Raw genomic sequence first — 17,183 nt, 5'->3', positions numbered from 1 at the left:
ACAGAATTTTGCTAATTCACACATTAATCTCTTACAGAATCTAAAAGCACAGTTTGACAGCCAGAGCGTCTTACTTGATGAGTGCATGAATCATTTTGATAAATCTGTTAGTCTGGTCAACATGACAGATGAGAGCCATCAGAGACACTTCTTATCTCAGTTCAAAAACGAGTGGCGTGAGCTTGAAGAACTGCTTCAAGCAAAAGAACAAGAACTCCACAAGATACAAATTCAGGTTGTTCCTGTGCCACAGCTTCTGGCTGAAACTCAGGACACACTTTCAAGCGTAGAAGTGTCTCTACAAGAAATTGACACTCATGTTACCTCAATCCAACAGTTACGTGACATCTCAGAAAAATACAAGGTCCTCCGTGTCAAAATCCTGAACAGCAAGAACAACTTGGACCATCTAACCCAGGTGTCAAGTGCAGAAGAAGAACAAGACGAGGTCTTAGTTGATACTCTGGGCCGGCTGAACCTCACCTGCCAAGAACTGATCTGTACCATCCAGCAGCGCATTACATCCCTTGAGTATGTGCTGGACAACGTGCAGAAAACCGTCAGTCGAGTTGAACGCATCTCTTTAACCATGATGCACCTAGAGAGCACACTGCAGAGATGTCAAGCAGTGGACAAAGAGGGTGAGAAGATCATCAAGGGAGCCATACATTCCTGCAAGACCATACAAGACGGTCTTGCTCGAGCTGAGGAGGACATCCTGAAGGTCAAGCAGACCATGGAAACACTGAGGAAAGATCCTCATCACCCTTGCCATCTGACTGAGCTCGAGACACAGATAGACAATCTACAGCAGAGGCTCAAGTCTATCTCAGAGAGTATCAAGGAGACCCACTCCAACCTCAAGGGTAGACTCGACATTTGGCAGAAGTTCATGACATCAGCTGATGCTGTTGACAGTTTCCTCATGGAAGTGGAAGATCTGATGGACAGTGCTCTAGAGCTACCGTCAGTCAACAGAGATTCACTCCAGACCCACGTTGAAGAATTACACAACTTGCAGAGCTCAATGAACACAAACGAGAACTTGCTGGAAATGCTCAAGAGCCAGGCCGTCCAAGTGGAGAAGACACAAAGCGTCGAGACGCAACTCACCAGATGGAACAGTGTTTCAGAAAGAATCGAATCGGTAAGTTCACGATACTCTTAGTTTGTAGTATTATACCTAGACTGTAGATCGTTCTACCTGTCTCATAAAAGTAAATTATTTTAGATAGTAAAGCTGTAGCTTTATGATTTTTATGGTCAACTGTACGTCTTGAAACTATAAAATACAGCCAATAAGAAGGAAGTTATGAATATTTGTGCAAAGTTACCATTAGAAAACGTGCTCTTTATTTTTACATTTTTTAAGTTTTAAAGCACAGAAACCTTGGTTTACTTAAACATTTCTAAAAGAAGACATCTATTTTCTTATAATTTCTTGCAGGTCATTTTGAGATACGAAACAGCCCTGAAACTCTGGAGCAGATTCGTCGAGGTTCAGGAGGAAGTTCGTACTTGGGTGGAGTCCAAAATCACACTCATCGTCTCCCTCCAGTCCAAGGGCATCACGTCCCAAGAAAGAGACCAGATTCAGGTAAGTACAGGAATGATTATACTGTCTGTACTGGAATGATTACTGCCTGTACTAGAATGACCACTTTCTGTACTGGAATGATCACTTTCTGTACAGCAATGATTGCTCTCTGTAGAGGAATGATTACTGTTTGTACGGAAATGATTACTGTCTACACAGGAATAATTACTGCCTTTAAAGCAATGATTACTGTCTGTACAGGAATGGTTCCTGTCTTTACAGGAATGATTCCTGTCTTTACAGGAATTATTACTGTCTGTACAGGAACGATGCTGCCTGTACAGAAATGATTACTTTCTGTACAGGAATGATTGTGTAAGACAAGGTCTATAGAGCTCCATAGACCTTGGTGTAGGCTATGTACAGGAATGACTACTCTCTCTACAGGAATGATTACTGTCCGTAAATGAATGATTACTGTGTGCAGGAATGATTTATTGCTTATTGCCGGCAAACGGTCGGGCAAATTTTAATTGTTTTTATCTGAGAAAAGAAATGCAGAAAAATTAAGGAGAAAAATACTTCTTGGAAAGCAAAAGTACCTTAGAAAATTTCTTCGAGTTTATTAGTCAGTATTTGAAGGGTTAAAAATATTCAATTTTTGTTATTAATTAGGCCGTCATTGTTAGCATTGTTTAATTACCTGCGAATTAAATTGGCTTACGTTCCATTCCTCAGTTCATTCGAGATGCAGCCAACTGAGTATTTAGATACAGTTTAGCATTTCTTGATAGAATTCTAAAAAGAAAATATTTGTTAAAAGGCCATTTTCGCTAACCTTCTTTTTTTAACCATTATTTTGTGAGTTCCTGTTTTGCCTGCGCCACTCATTTGTTGAAAGTGCACGAATAATTCTCGCAGAAGCATTTAAATTCACGCCATTGTATCCTGCTAAGATTTTATCGCTTTCCTTTTAAAGGCTTCGATAAAAAAAAAAAAAATAGTCGAAGTCGAACGCCTGGGTAAAAAAAATTCTTCGACACCACAAATCCCAGTTAGTGGTAGCATCTGCAGATAAAAACCCCATTTAAATGTTCGACCAATTTGCGAACGAGACCATTTAAAAAAGAAAAATAAAAAACTGGTTTGACCTCCCACGCGCGCACCTGTTCGGTCACCCGTAAATTTGGGGTACACATCTTCGAGAAAGGGCCTTGGAGGGAGGTGGGGGGAGGAGGGGAATGGGAAGGGGGGTGATTTGCAAATCGTCCTATTCTCTTTTTCGCTTTTTTTTTATACGCATCCCGTTTCGCGGATGACCTCACTCGCCCGGTATGTAGAGGTGGTCGCTTTCGTTCCCGAAAACAAGTCCAGCTGATTTTATATGGAAGTCAGTCCCCCTCTCTCTCTCTCTCTCTCTCTCTCTCTCTCTCTCTCTCTCTCTCTCTCTCTCTCTCTCTCTCTGTGGTTTTGCATGTGCTTGTCCAGTAGACTAGTAAATACTACTTTACAAACCAGAATTCATAACATCCACTAAAATTCAAATCTGATGAGATATACGGGGTGTTACTTTGGCTTCTCATCTCCGCGTCCCCCACCCCGAGGTACTAGTACTAAACATGGCCTAAGCGTCCCAAACGCCGTGTTTAGTACTAGCCTCTCGGGGATCCAAATATTATATACATATACACCCATTTCTATATTGTGTGGTCGACAAATTATATTAATAAACGATATCTTCGTGCGACCGTCTACTTTACAATTTACCATATGGTGTTTAGTACTAGCACCTCGGAGTAGCTGACGCGTGGATAACGAGCCAAATAGCACCATACAAGGACTATGCTTCATAATGCTCTTTCAGTAACGTCAAATTTAAAAAAAAATGGTTGATATGTAGAAAGCGGAAGCTGATAGATAAGGTACTAACAGGGCTAAGCACAAGAGAGTAACCAAATACCTTATGAAACATTATTCAAGAGGTGCCGATACAAAGGCAAAACGGCTGTGGCTTTTAATAGCTTGCAGTACTTGTGCCCAAGCCAGATTTTTATTTAATTATTTTATTTATTTATTATTTGAGTTCGTAGGGGCAGGTCTGTCATTACCTGACGAGGGGAGTCCATTCATGTTATATATTTCTCTTACATTAATCGATTGGCCAGTTTTAGCCAAATTGGTTCTCTAAGTGAATGAAAAACATTTAAAACAAATTCTAACTAATGTAAACGTTCCGTTTATGAACTTAAATAAAACAATATAAATTTCTAAAAATGAAAAATTCGTGATCAGGTTATTTTGATCAAGTTATTCACCAGTTGAAATAAACGAAATATGGTAATGAAACTAAGTAATATATAGTATATATATATATATATATATATATATATATATATATATATATATATATATATATATATATATATATATATATATATATACAGTATATAGATTACATATATACTTTCTGATTTATGTTATTTTGTCTCTCTCTCTCTCTCTCTCTCTCTCTCTCTCTCTCTCTCTCTCTCATTATCATCCTTGTTTATTTTTTATACACTGTATGATCTAAATAATAGCATATTCCATACACTATATTTTTGGACTACTGGATTCAGACAGTTCTGTCATAAAAAAAATTCTGGAATCCTGGCTAAGAATTTAATGGACCACGAACATGGGAAAAATATATATTTATTAAAAAATACTAGTGCCATAATGATGGCGTGTCACGCAATGTTATGCAAGAATTTACTTTAAAAAAGAAGAAAAAACAATAAAAGCTGCTAATGGCAACTCGACTGTAACACGAACCGACACCAATGAGGCGTTTCCACGCATAGTTTAAACCAAACTAGACCGTGGTTTGAACAACGCACTTATTAAATGCACAAAGATATTTTCGATTTTTTAGTTAAAGGTTCTAAAAGTAGTCCTTGTTCCGTACCCCGCCTGGTATCGATCTTGGGACTATTTCGTGTGAGAATCCGGCGGGGACTGTTAAGTGGTGTTCTTAGAAGCCACCTTTTGAAATGGGGAAACGCCCTTTATTACATATATGCATTTAGTATCCTTCTTTCAGTTGTATTATCCGCGGAGAAGATGCTTTGTTGTATCGTAAATTTATTGCTGATTTTATTCATAGTAGGAATGTGTTAAGTAGGGAGCGTTAAACACACGCACGCACGCACACACAAACACGATGTTAGACGCCCACGTAATTTAAATATGGAAGAGCTATAAAACAAGGGGTAAAGCTTTCTCCTCACTGAATACAAAATAGCATTCTCTCTCTCTCTCTCTCTCTCTCTCTCTCTCTCTCTCTCACACACACACACACACACACACACACACGAAATTAATACATGTACCTCAAATGTACTCAGAAAGCGGTTAACATTCGTTATGGTAATGAAATATTTCATATCTCGTGAAATATAAAACCGGCAAATGTGTCTGGTCTTGAATTAAGTAAACCGAAGAAATTATCATAAATTCCAAACGTGGTTACGTCAGAATGGATCGAAAACCACACCAGGCGAGATTGTCATAAGCGCTACATTCGCAGACAGCTTAGTAAGGGGCAAACGAGCCGTTTAGATGTTTTAAGGAAAAACAAACCGATAACGAAATATGGTGTGATCAGCTGTTCACCGCAGAACAGCCGGTCTTTTCATTTTGGAAGGATTGACGGATTACTGGCAGCTGCGGGTCTGGGACTAAGGTCAGGAGAAATCATTTAGCATTGCTGCTTGACCCGTGAAGCTTTCCGCTCGAAAGAAAGCAGCGGGCGGCGTGGACGCTCCAGAAAGGTGTCTCCTTGTTGACAGCATCGTAGCACTTTTGAAGCTGCTCGTTTACGAATTTTGACATAATGTTTTACCTTTAAATACCGGCAACGCCCTACACCGGTCAGTTATTACGCAAACCACGTAAATATCCACGTGAAAGATGCGTGTCAGAGATAAGGTAGAAAACACGCTTCCATTAGTACCATATGGGAAACCGTACCTTGTTCCCTTCCAGACTCCTCCCATTCTGCTCATACGGTACCCCCAGCTGATACGCGCCGAAGCTGAAGTCAGGGGCGGTGTCCGAATGACTAGGCGCTATGTACCCTGTGCCGTTTGTTCAGAATAAAATAACAATTTAATTTTCATTTCAAGTTAAAGTATTAAAGAAGAGTGGTTAATTTAAAGTAGTAGGCGTTTAGAATGGGTAACATGTGCTCGCGGGGGCGTATTGGAGTAAACGTAAATGTTTGGAGCCAAGCTCTTGAAGTCGTTAGGATACTTCGTTGGCTCACGTGGGAGGCAGATGGGGAGTTGCTAGGTAATGTATTTGGATTCACGTTTGATTTCATAATAATATTCATATGGCCACCGGTAATGATTAGCTTAGAATTTGTATCAGCATCAAGAGAATTTAGTAAGAGTAATGACGGGTTGGAAGAGCTTACTCCTCTAGTGTTAAACTTGATGAATGAAGCCTAAGCGAATGAAACGAATAACAATTAAAAGAAACAAAGTCTAAACATGTGACAAATACTGGAGCGAATGACTTGCCTAAAGCATAATTGGTTGAGGCATTAAATTGGTAGTTGGCATTAGAGGGAAGGTGCCCCTGGGCCCTGGGCAGGGGTATGGAGATCACACACCCTTCGGCGGGCCGAGGCCCTCCTCGTTGTAGTAGACTGACAGAAGTCTGGCAGTGAGGGTAGACTGCGACTAGACGTCGAGACTAAAGCTACCAGAGAAACAGTGACTCCTGGTTCTTAAATCTCTAGCAGTGCCAGAAATCACGTTTGTGGGAGAGAGAGAGCAACGGTCGAAAGGAAATAGTTGGTGTTTGTGAAACTGCTGCTTTGGGAAATACCAGAGAAGGTTGTGTGCGCGTGTGTTTTTTTCTGATTTCCTCCGAGTGCCAGGGCCGAAATTTGGTTCGAACTTCGTGGGGGGCGACTGAGGTATTCACGTGCAAGTGATATGCTTTTAGGTGAGTATTTTTTTTTGCATTTTACTTATTATACCGATTTATACACGTTCTATGGAGTTTGTCGTGGCGTCAGTTACTTTTATCGTGAGAAACATGCAAAGATACGGTTTAAAACAGGATGCATTTTAAGTGAGCGCGGAATGTGTTGCCATTACGGCGCCTGTTTGGCGTGAATGAAAACAATAACATCTCACCCAGTATAGCCGGTTTTTTTTAATAGCCAATAAAAGTCACATTTAGTAAATGGCCACTATGGATGGCAGCGTGGTGGCCAAATATGTTCGGTATCCAACCGGGCGTTGCCTTTGGGGGATAGGAAACTGTTGAGACTTGAAGACATTTGATTGTGCCGGGTTGAGTTGCCATGTCGCCTTTTGCCTCCCGGCTGGTGGTCTTATCCCGAGCCGATACCCATCCCAGAGACGGATTAACCCCTCCCCTCCCCCTTCCATACTTCCCGCTCCCCCTCAGACTTTCATCTATAACCAGATTTATTGCTGGTTCACGCGATCTCTGGTTTAGAATAGTCGCCTTTGTTTTGTTTGACAAGGTTTGTTTTGTGTTTAAAACTGCAATTAGAGCAGTCTTCAGGCAGATTTAGACAGAAGTGGTTCCAGATCTTATTGGTATGAGAATTTTTATCTAGATAAATCGACGATTGTTCAGATTTGCTCATTTTTAAGGTGATTGTTGTTTAGACCGATGTTATTCTGGATAGCTGACCGCATGTCAGGACTTGTAAGTCCCAAGTTTAACGGACGTTGATAATTCCTCTCTCTCTCTCTCTCTCTCTCTCTCTCTCTCTCTCTCTCTCTCTCTCTCTCTCTCTCGTGTGTACAATGTTATGGCTGTATCTATGTATAAACTTGTCATTACAACATAAGCTCATATGTTGTAATGGATACATACTTATTTATGAAATAAGCAAACACGGTTGATTTGAAATTACACAGCACAGAAACAAACAATTATTGTTTATTTGTCAACCAAATACAGCAGACATCTGACTCACAGCCAACAACACCCATGCCCAAACATTATTAGATATTTTATTCATAAATGGACACGGGGGACTCACACACATGACACATCCCCACAACAAGCACTTGTTTAATTCATAAGCAATCGCAATACACCTTGCAACGTCTAGATAAGTTGAAGGCGCATAAATCACGCAGGGAAAGGCACCTTGCATATTGCAACTGCATTGTTTACTTATTGCCAACTTGGCTGGTGAGCTTACACACACCTGTCCGGGTTCATTAGCATAATCTAGTAATGTCTTCGGTGCCATCGTTCTTTTATGGGTCTTTTTTTATTTTTCTGGACGAGGTAGAGGGAGGTACCTCGTTAAGCCCAGCACTTTCTTCTCGTAGACGTCGAGTTATTTTTGTTCGTTCCGTAGACGTTACGTCTTATGCGTTTGGTGTTTTTGTTGACTCGTGACTTTGAAATGTTTATGGTTTGTTTATCGGGGTTTTTTTTATTAATAACTTTTCAAAAGAATATTTTGTTGTTCGTCCTATGCGTTATAGGGCTAGTTAATGGGATATGATAAATTTCAGGAATATATATATATATATATATATATATATATATATATATATATATATATATATATTAAATATATATGTGCTTTATTCTCATAGGTTATTAATATCGATTGGTTAATTTAAAAAAAGGAGTAAATTTTGCAATTTGCAGGTGTTAATAAAATATACATGCACAAATTATGAGAGAGAGAGAGAGAAAGAGAGAGAGAGAGAGAGAGAGAGAGAGAGAGAGAGAGAGAGAGAGAGAGAGAGATGGGTGTTAAGAGAGAGTTACGTAATGTTACGTAATACATGCAATTTCATCAACATTTATCAAATATATATAAATTGAATGTTACTAATTCGTTAACTATCCCCTGTACAAAAAAAAAGCCTGATCACCAACTTAAAATACATGTAAATGTCACTGTAATGTTGATAATGAGCCGTGTCAACTTTATCTCTACACTCCTACAATAGTTGATTTTGAAGCCGGCTCTCATTTCAAGGTCTAGAGATACGCGTTATCACCATCTGCCGTATTTAGGGAACTTTACCCTCCTTAATTTAAAGTTTTATCTCTTATCGGGTGAAATCCTTGATAAGCCCCAAGAAAGACGTTGGAATTAGGATAGGGTTAACTTTACTAATCCTCTCTCTCTCTCTCTCTCTCTCTCTCTCTCTCTCTCTCTCTCTCTCTCTCTCTCTCTCTCAGGTACATTGATATGAAGGCTTAAAAAAACTGAGCAAAAGGGTTCGTTCATGAAAAATTTTTCCGTATTGGGCGAGTATCCCCTGAAAGTTATCAACCGCTGCAACCGTTTTCTTTAGTGACGTCGTGAGCTACCCGGTGCATTTTATTTATCCTTCGTAATTTCAAAGTGAATTTCATTATTGATGCCGTGTAATTTTCATTGTATTAACAGACTTTAATTACCTAGAGAATTGTTCATTGTTTAATGAGGAATTGGCGAAGGTAAGTAGGATAAAAAAAAAAATTACCATAATCGAAGCCTTTTAATCCTCGCTGTTTGCCGAATAAGGTTCCTGTCCTGTTCTGTCATGTTCTGTTCCTGCCCGTCTCTTTTCCCGGTAACTGACAGTTGAAAGGAAGGGATGCTGGCACCCAGATGGTTAGGGCATCTCCTTTTTTAGGCGTCGTTTCGCACCCGTCTCCTCTCCTCAGATCTTCAGTTGGCCTCTCTCTCTCTCTCTCTCTCTCTCTCTCTCTCTCTCTCTCTCTCTCTCTCTCTCTCTCTCTCTCTCTCATCTAGGGGCTTTGGGTTCGAATTTGTTTTCCGTCCCATGGTCGTAAAAGGGTTTGGGGGGGGGGAAACTTTCTTAATTTGTGCGCCAAGCCTCCCCAGGGTCATAAAGGGTCTGAGAATAGTATGACGTTAGTGGTGCAGGGGAGATACTGAAATGGAACGTTTTAAACGTTATAGCATGATTTTAGTTTTAGTTTTATTCATTGCTTATTCTGTAACGTTTTTTTCGTTATATATATATGTATATATATATATATTTTATATATATATATATATATATATATATATATATATATATATATATATATATATATATATATATATATATATATATATATATATATTATTTCTTATTCTTATATATATGATTCCTGGATTTCTTCTTTCTTCTTCTTCTTTTTCTTTTCTTCTTCTTCTTCTTCTTCTTCACTTGATTCCTGGACCAGGTGACTTTTTTTATTTTTCAATGAGCATTTGTGTGTGTTTAAATATATATTCTGTCATGCAGCATTATATATATATATATATATATATATATATATATATATATATATGTATATATACTGTATGTATATATATGTTATGTGTATGTATATATAAATATAGGTACTTATATATATTCACATATATGTAAAATATAACATATACTATATATATGTATATATGTACACTATATACACACATGCACGCATGTGTGCTATAAGTGTATTTTCCATGGCCTGCTGACACATTAATTATATAATGGCGAAGAATTAAATTTATGCGCACATGGGTGAATCAAATTTCTTTGGCTCTGGAAAATTAATTTATATATGCGGGAGAAATCATATGGCTGTGACGTCAAGTTCTGGGTCTTAAAATAAGGAAACAGCTGTTGCTATTATTTAAATAATTTGTTTAACAAAATAGTTTATGCCTTTTGCCAAAGGTTATGTATCTGAAAATGTTTATATTTTTAGAATGTTTAAAAAATTTTTGGCATTTTTTTCTGAAATTTATTTGATTTGTAAAAAATAATTTTAAAAAGGTTATCAAAAGACGTTTGTTTATAGACATTGCAACAAAAATTTGAAAATTTACTTGGAATTCGTTTTCTGAAATATATTTAATTTTAAAAAAATCACTTAAGAAGGTTATCAAAAGAGGCTCTTGCATGAGCATTGCAACATAAAGTTTTTAAAATTTATTTGTAATTTTTGTGAAGGTTTTTATTTTTAAAAATAATTTTAAAAAGGTCATCAAAAGACATTATTTTGTAGACGTTGAAACATTAATTTTTAAAATTAATTTGGGATTTGATCTCTGAAGTTTATTTGATTTTTAAAAAATAATTTTGAAAAGGTTATCAAAAGACATTTGTTAATAGACATTGCAACATAAAATTTGAAAATTGATTTGGAATTTTTCTAAAATTTATTTGATTTTTAAACATTCATTTTAAAAAGATTCTAAAAAGACATTTGCTTATAGACATTGCAAGCATAAAAAATAATTTTAAAAAGATTATCAAAAGAAACTGCAGTTGTGAAATTTGTCTTCCGAAATTTATTTGATTTTTAAAAAAATAATTTTTAAAAGATTATCAAAAGACACTCGTGCATGAGCATTGCAACATATATCGGACAAGACCTCGCAAAGAGACTTATAACCTTGCACTACTCAATTCCGTGTATATATTTCCTTTTACGTCGACTTCTATCGCCTAAGAATTTTTCTCTCGATTTCTGTGCTTGTTTTCTGCGCGCGGTTCCAGTTTCATGATTATGTGACCACAAAAGTGTCTTTAATTTCTTGAGTTTCATTTAAGTGTAATTGTTATCAATGTGATGTTTTGATATTTTGACACATTTGTTCCGCCGTTTTCCTGATGTGTTGAATCTCTCTCTCTCTCTCTCTCTCTCTCTCTCTCTCTCTCTCTCTCTCTCTCTCTCTCTCTATATATATATATATATATATATATGTATGTATATATATATATATATATATATATATATATATATATATATATATATATATATATATATATATATATATATATATAATTTATATAAATATATATATATATATATATATATATATATATATATATATATATATATATATATATATATGGTATATATATATTAATTCCCATGGCAGTTTCTTAAATTTCATATAAACCATCTTCATTTATATTCATTTTCCTTCTATTAACGCCTTCTTCTTCTTCTTTGTATTATTGTCTTCTTGTTGTTATTACTATTTTTTTTTTTTTTTGCCAAATTTCCAAACGCAACCTGAATATGTTAATGAACCTCAGCATCCCAAAAGTCGTTGGCCCCGATCTGGGCGAGCAATCCCCCCCCCCGTTTACACCCTCCCCTTTCTTCCTTCCCCTGCCCCTCCCCGCAGGAGTGGGCCCCTCTGTGGCCCTTTCTCTTAACCTACATATCCAGAAGGACATCCCAAATTCTCGTGGAGAGGCATCCTGGCCTATCTAGAGAGGCTTTGTTGCCGAGTTGGAATGTCGGTTTGCTTTGCGTGTGCGAATACGCTTACACACAAACGCGTACATGCAGATATATACACACATTATATATATATATATATATATATATATATATATATATATATATATATATATAGAGAGAGAGAGAGAGAGAGAGAGAGAGAGAGAGAAGAGAGAGAGAGAGAGAGAGAGAGAGAGAGAGAGAGACTGATAATGAAGTTGCTATGACGAAATTGCGCTGTAATATAAATTCACGTACTACAGCGTAAGCTCTTCATCCTATATCCAAACACAAGCACACACAAACACATACATACATGCATAGGCCTAAATACGTAAATAGACACAGACACCTGTTGATATTACGCAAAGCAGTATTTAACCCCTGTAATTTCTTTACATCCGTGTACTAAAACTCATCACTTTAAGCATCATCATTATTCATAGCATGCCACGCCCACTTTTTCGCAACAAGCCATTACGACAACATGCAACCTGTGGCCCGGCCCCCCAGAACGTTTTTCTCATTGATCGTTTTTCCCCATTATGGACGTTTGTTCCGTGACGACAACGTCACGTGACCTGAAATTGAATCGAGGGAAATGACAGGCAAACACTCTTTTAGTCAGATTAAAGCGAGAGAGAGAGAGAGGTTTTTTGTAAACTGGAGCTGCAATGAGAGAGAGAGAGAGATTTGTACTTTGTAAATTGGATTCGCAAGGCGACAGACAGAGGGATTTACTTTTTGTTAACTGGAACCGCAATGAGAGAGAAAGAGAGAGAGAGAGAGAAATTTGTATTTTGTAAATTGGATTCGCAAGGGGAGAGAGAGAGAGAGAGAAAGAGAGAGAAACTTACCTTTTGCAACCTGGAACCGCAATGTGTGTGTGTGTGTGTGTGAGAGAGAGAGAGAGAGAGTGAGAGAGGAAGAGAGAGAAAAATGCATTTTACCTTTAAAAATGCGATTTTTCGTAAACTGGAGCCGCAATGTGTCTGAGAGAGAGAGAGAGAGAGAGAGAGAGAGAGAGAGAGAGAGAGAGAGAGAGAGAGAGAGAAGCATCGGACATTCCAGCGCTCCCCAAACGCATGACACGAATATGCGTGTCAAGCTTATATTAGTTGAAAGGAATGGTAATAAGTAGAGAAAAATGTATTGTCACGTTCCAGCGCTCTTGCTTTTTTTTTTTTTATTTGCGTGTCAGGTATACATCAGGTATACCAACGCCCTATACAGGTAGTGTATTAGGTGGCTGGAATGCTATGGCACGGTGCGGTATTGTTTCCTGTGTAGGAATGAGGTTTAGGGAAAAGAATAAGGGAAGTATGGTTTGTTTATATATACGCGAGAGTAGATGTACTTGAATGAAATTGTTGCAGATTCTGAAGGTAACCCTTTTCTTTATAATTTTTATATATATATATATATATATATATATATATTTATATATTTATATATATATTATATATATAGTGTGTGTGTGTGTGTGTGTGTGTGTAGTATTTATTAACGACAATGCCCTCTTAACTTCTCAATTTCTTCACATTTTGGAAACGCTTGAAATCGAGAAGTTAATAGGGAAATGTGAATAATAATTACTACATATATATATATATATATATATATATATATATATATATATATATATATATAGATAGATAGATAGATAGATAGATAGATAGATAGATAGATAGATAGATGATATCCTGTAGCATTCCTTAAAAATAAAACTTAACGGAATAAATTCCGTTGAAATATCAAACCTTTCCGACAACATTCCTTTGACCGGAATATCTTGCCTCAGTCGTCCCGAATATTACCGATCTTATTATGTGGGTGACAACTCCAGTTGTTCCGCGAAGGCGTTTTGCTTGGCTGAGTAACGTTCATTTTTCGGTGAACGACGCCCTGAATAATAATTCTGAGGAACTTTCTTCTTGAATGTTAATTTTCTGGGAACGTTTTGATTGTTATTCATTGTGAATGGCACCCCTGGGAAAAATGCTTCTGCGTAGTCGGTGAGAATAACATCTGTTACGAAGTGAATTCTCTGTATCTGTTAACGATTCCTTTTTGAATGACGTTATTCATTACCATTCGTTTTGAATAACATTTTTATACAGTGATATCCAGTGTTTGATATTCGCTTTGCATATTGTTCAGTATGAATAACTTTCCTTTTTGAAATACGCTGTTTATTAAGGTAAATTGTGATAAAAATCGTGGGATAAGATTCATTTTGAATAACTTTCTTTTTGAATAATGTGCTTTTGAATAAAATTGCATGTTAATATTGTTCTTCCCGGATAATACCGGTTTATAAACATTTGCTTTGTAGAACATTCAATGTCAACGACATTCTTGTCTTGGGGTTATATGTGAGTAATGGTGAATTTGAATAACGTCCATTCATTAACATTCACTTTGAATAATATTCAGTTTGCCAACCTTCAGTATTTTCATGTGAAAGGTGGATTTTGATGTTTCTGTTTTGAAAATGTGGTCAAGAGGAAGGTCACCTGGAATTATCTACGTCCTGAGGTATTTTCCCGAGATGTAACCGAGTACGGGACCTTTCCCTGAAAAAAGTGGAACGCCAGATCTTAAAAACTAACCATAGAATTTTCTTGAAAATACTCTCATAGTGTCTCCCACACCCAAATTACTGCTTGTCTACTAAAACGTAACGTAACCTGACCTAGGGGCCGGGGAAAAAAAAAAAGGACTGGTGCAGCACTAGCATACATCTCAGGAATTTGCCGGGTGGGTTGTGATTTAAAAATCATTTCGTCAGTATTTATATAAAATCATTCGTATTAAGTGGCAGTATTTTGAAAATTGGATGAAATATCAAAGTAAATTAAGAAAGAGGTGTGGTTCGGAATGAAATATATAAGCGGTGTGTGTGTGTGTGTGCGTATGCAAGTAATTTCTTTTTTAAAAATTGGTATTTACTCGAAAACATTAGCGAAAAGGCGTCGCTCCCAGATTATTATTTGCAAGAAGTGAGAAAGAAAAAACCTCATCAGATAAAATTAACCGATATGAAAATTAAGTTTAAACAGTGTTATAAGAAAAGACGAAAAAGTTTCATAAAATGGCTAACAAAGGAACGCATTACATTAGTGAAACTCGCAACTTCCCATCAGCACTAGTGCTACATGTCACGAGAGAGAGAGAGAGAGAGAGAGAGAGAGAGAGAGAGAGAGAGAGAGAGAGAGAGAGAGGTTTCTATCAGGCAACTGCGTGCCTTCGTTACCATCAATCATGAGCCGTTCTGGAAGATCCATCTGTAATTTTCTGAAATCCCTCTGTAATTTTGTTAAGTACTCTGTAATTTTTTTAAATCCCTCTGTACTTTTCAGAAATCCTCCTGTAATTATTAGAGGTTCTTCTGTAATTTTCCAAAATCATTCTGTAATTTTCTAAAATCCTGTTGTACCTTTCTGAAACCCTTCTGTAATTTGCGAAAATCCTTCTGTACCTTTCCGAAATCCTTTGTTATTTTCCGAAATCCTTCCGTAATTTTCTAAAACCCTTCTGTATATTTCTGAAATCCTCCTGTTATATTTTTTGAAATCCTGTAATTTTCTGAAATCCTTCTTGAACTTTCTGAAATCCTTATTTAAGTTTTTGAAATCCTTAAGTAATTTTCTAAAATCCTTCTGTACCTTTCTGAAATCCTTTGTAATTTTCCGAAATCCTTTGTAATTTTCCGAAATCCTTCTGTAATTTTGTGAAGTACTCTGTAATAGCACAAATGAACGTGGTACTTTGAAAAATGCCCAATTCCTGTTTTTTAAATATCTCCGTGAATGAGCGAGGTCTTGTGGCCATGAATCTCGTGAGAATGGAATGAGTCTCTCTCTCTCTCTCTCTCTCTCTCTCTCTCTGTTTGACCTTTGTTTGGGCAAGTGAGTTTTTTTCACATGCTGAATAATAACAGAAGTGGAGTTAATTTTGGGTCGCTGGAAACGCAAAGGTGGAGTTTGTAATTTAGTACAACGTTTTAGTCAAGGATTTTCAAGACTTGTTAAGTTTTTAAACTTTGAAAGACTTATAATAAAGACTCATTATCCTCAAGGATTTTCAGGACTTGTCACGTTTTTAGAATGAACTTTATATACCAGATTCGTTAAACAGATTTCATGTATAGATATATATATATATATATATATACTTATGCATACACACACACAAAGAGAGAGATAGCATTCAGAATGTCGTCGCAGTATAGGAAAAATATAACCGTCTTTAAGTGAAAGGTCCAAGCCCACTTTGCAAAAATTTCTAACAATAACCTACATTACCAAAGAGACATGAAGAGAAAATTTAACCGTCTTTATGAAATATCCAATATATTTGCATAAATTTCTAACAATAATATATATATATATATATATATATATATATATATATATATATATTGTTTTAGGAAATAACCACCATTAAGTCAAATCTTAAAAGACATCTGGTAAACCCATTATTATGACCACCAAAATATCATTTTGGTCAGGAAGGTATTCTGTGGTCGGCAGAAAAAGAAAAAAAAATGGAGAAACTGGAATTCCTAAAGTAATAAATGTTCACGTGCTTGTGTGCGTGCGCGCTCACGTCGGCGCGCATGCACGCCCTCGCTGGGGGAGGGAGGGGTGCGGGAGGCAGATAGGTAGAGTAGTGCTTGCTTTGAACGTTCTTGAGGGAAAAAAAGTTACAAGAACATTCCTGTCATTTATTACTGTGTCAAAGAGAGTAGGTAGGCTCGTTATATATATATATATATATATATATATATATATATATATATATATATATATATATATATATATATATATATATATATATATGTATGTATGTATGTATGTATGAGCAAGTATGGATATTTTTTATACATCCATTGTGAGGTTCTAAAGAAATTTACTTGACGAAATTTTAATATTTTTCTATATTTTTCTATTTCAAAATATTGCATCAATATTATATATATATATATATATATATATATATATATATATATATATATATATATATATATATATATATATATATATATATATATATATATATGAGAGAGATAGAGAGAGAGAGAGAGAGAGAGAGAGAGAGACACTTAAGATAATGCCTGAAAGAAATCCTGGTCAATAAACATATAATTCAGACCTGTCAGTCCGCACACGTATCGTTCCTGTTACAACGACCCCTGTCATGTTTGAGAGTGTAAACAGGATATGAAATTGCGTCACTGGTTCCTGATCAACACCTCTCTCTCTCTCTCTCTCTCTCTCTCTCTCTCTCTCTCTCTCTCTCTCTCTCTCTCTCAGTTAGTTTATTATTACACATCATGTAAAGGAAAGTTTGATTGGTA

At 36.5% G+C, this 17,183-nt stretch overlaps 1 protein-coding gene across 1 annotated transcript in view; it reads left to right on the top strand.

Moving 5' to 3' along the window:
• Nucleotides 1-17,183, top strand: part of LOC136830105 (uncharacterized) — a 375,313-nt gene that overhangs the window by 313,764 nt on the left and 44,366 nt on the right. Inside the window, 2 exon segments of the mRNA XM_067089297.1 lie at nt 38-1,147; nt 1,448-1,597. Of these exon segments, the coding sequence (XP_066945398.1) occupies nt 38-1,147; nt 1,448-1,597 (1,260 nt within the window).

This window comes from Macrobrachium rosenbergii, chromosome 46 (assembly GCF_040412425.1).
Source record: "Macrobrachium rosenbergii isolate ZJJX-2024 chromosome 46, ASM4041242v1, whole genome shotgun sequence".
Classification (NCBI taxonomy): Eukaryota; Metazoa; Arthropoda; class Malacostraca; order Decapoda; family Palaemonidae; genus Macrobrachium; species Macrobrachium rosenbergii.
This window is presented reverse-complemented; position numbering and strand designations above follow the sequence as displayed.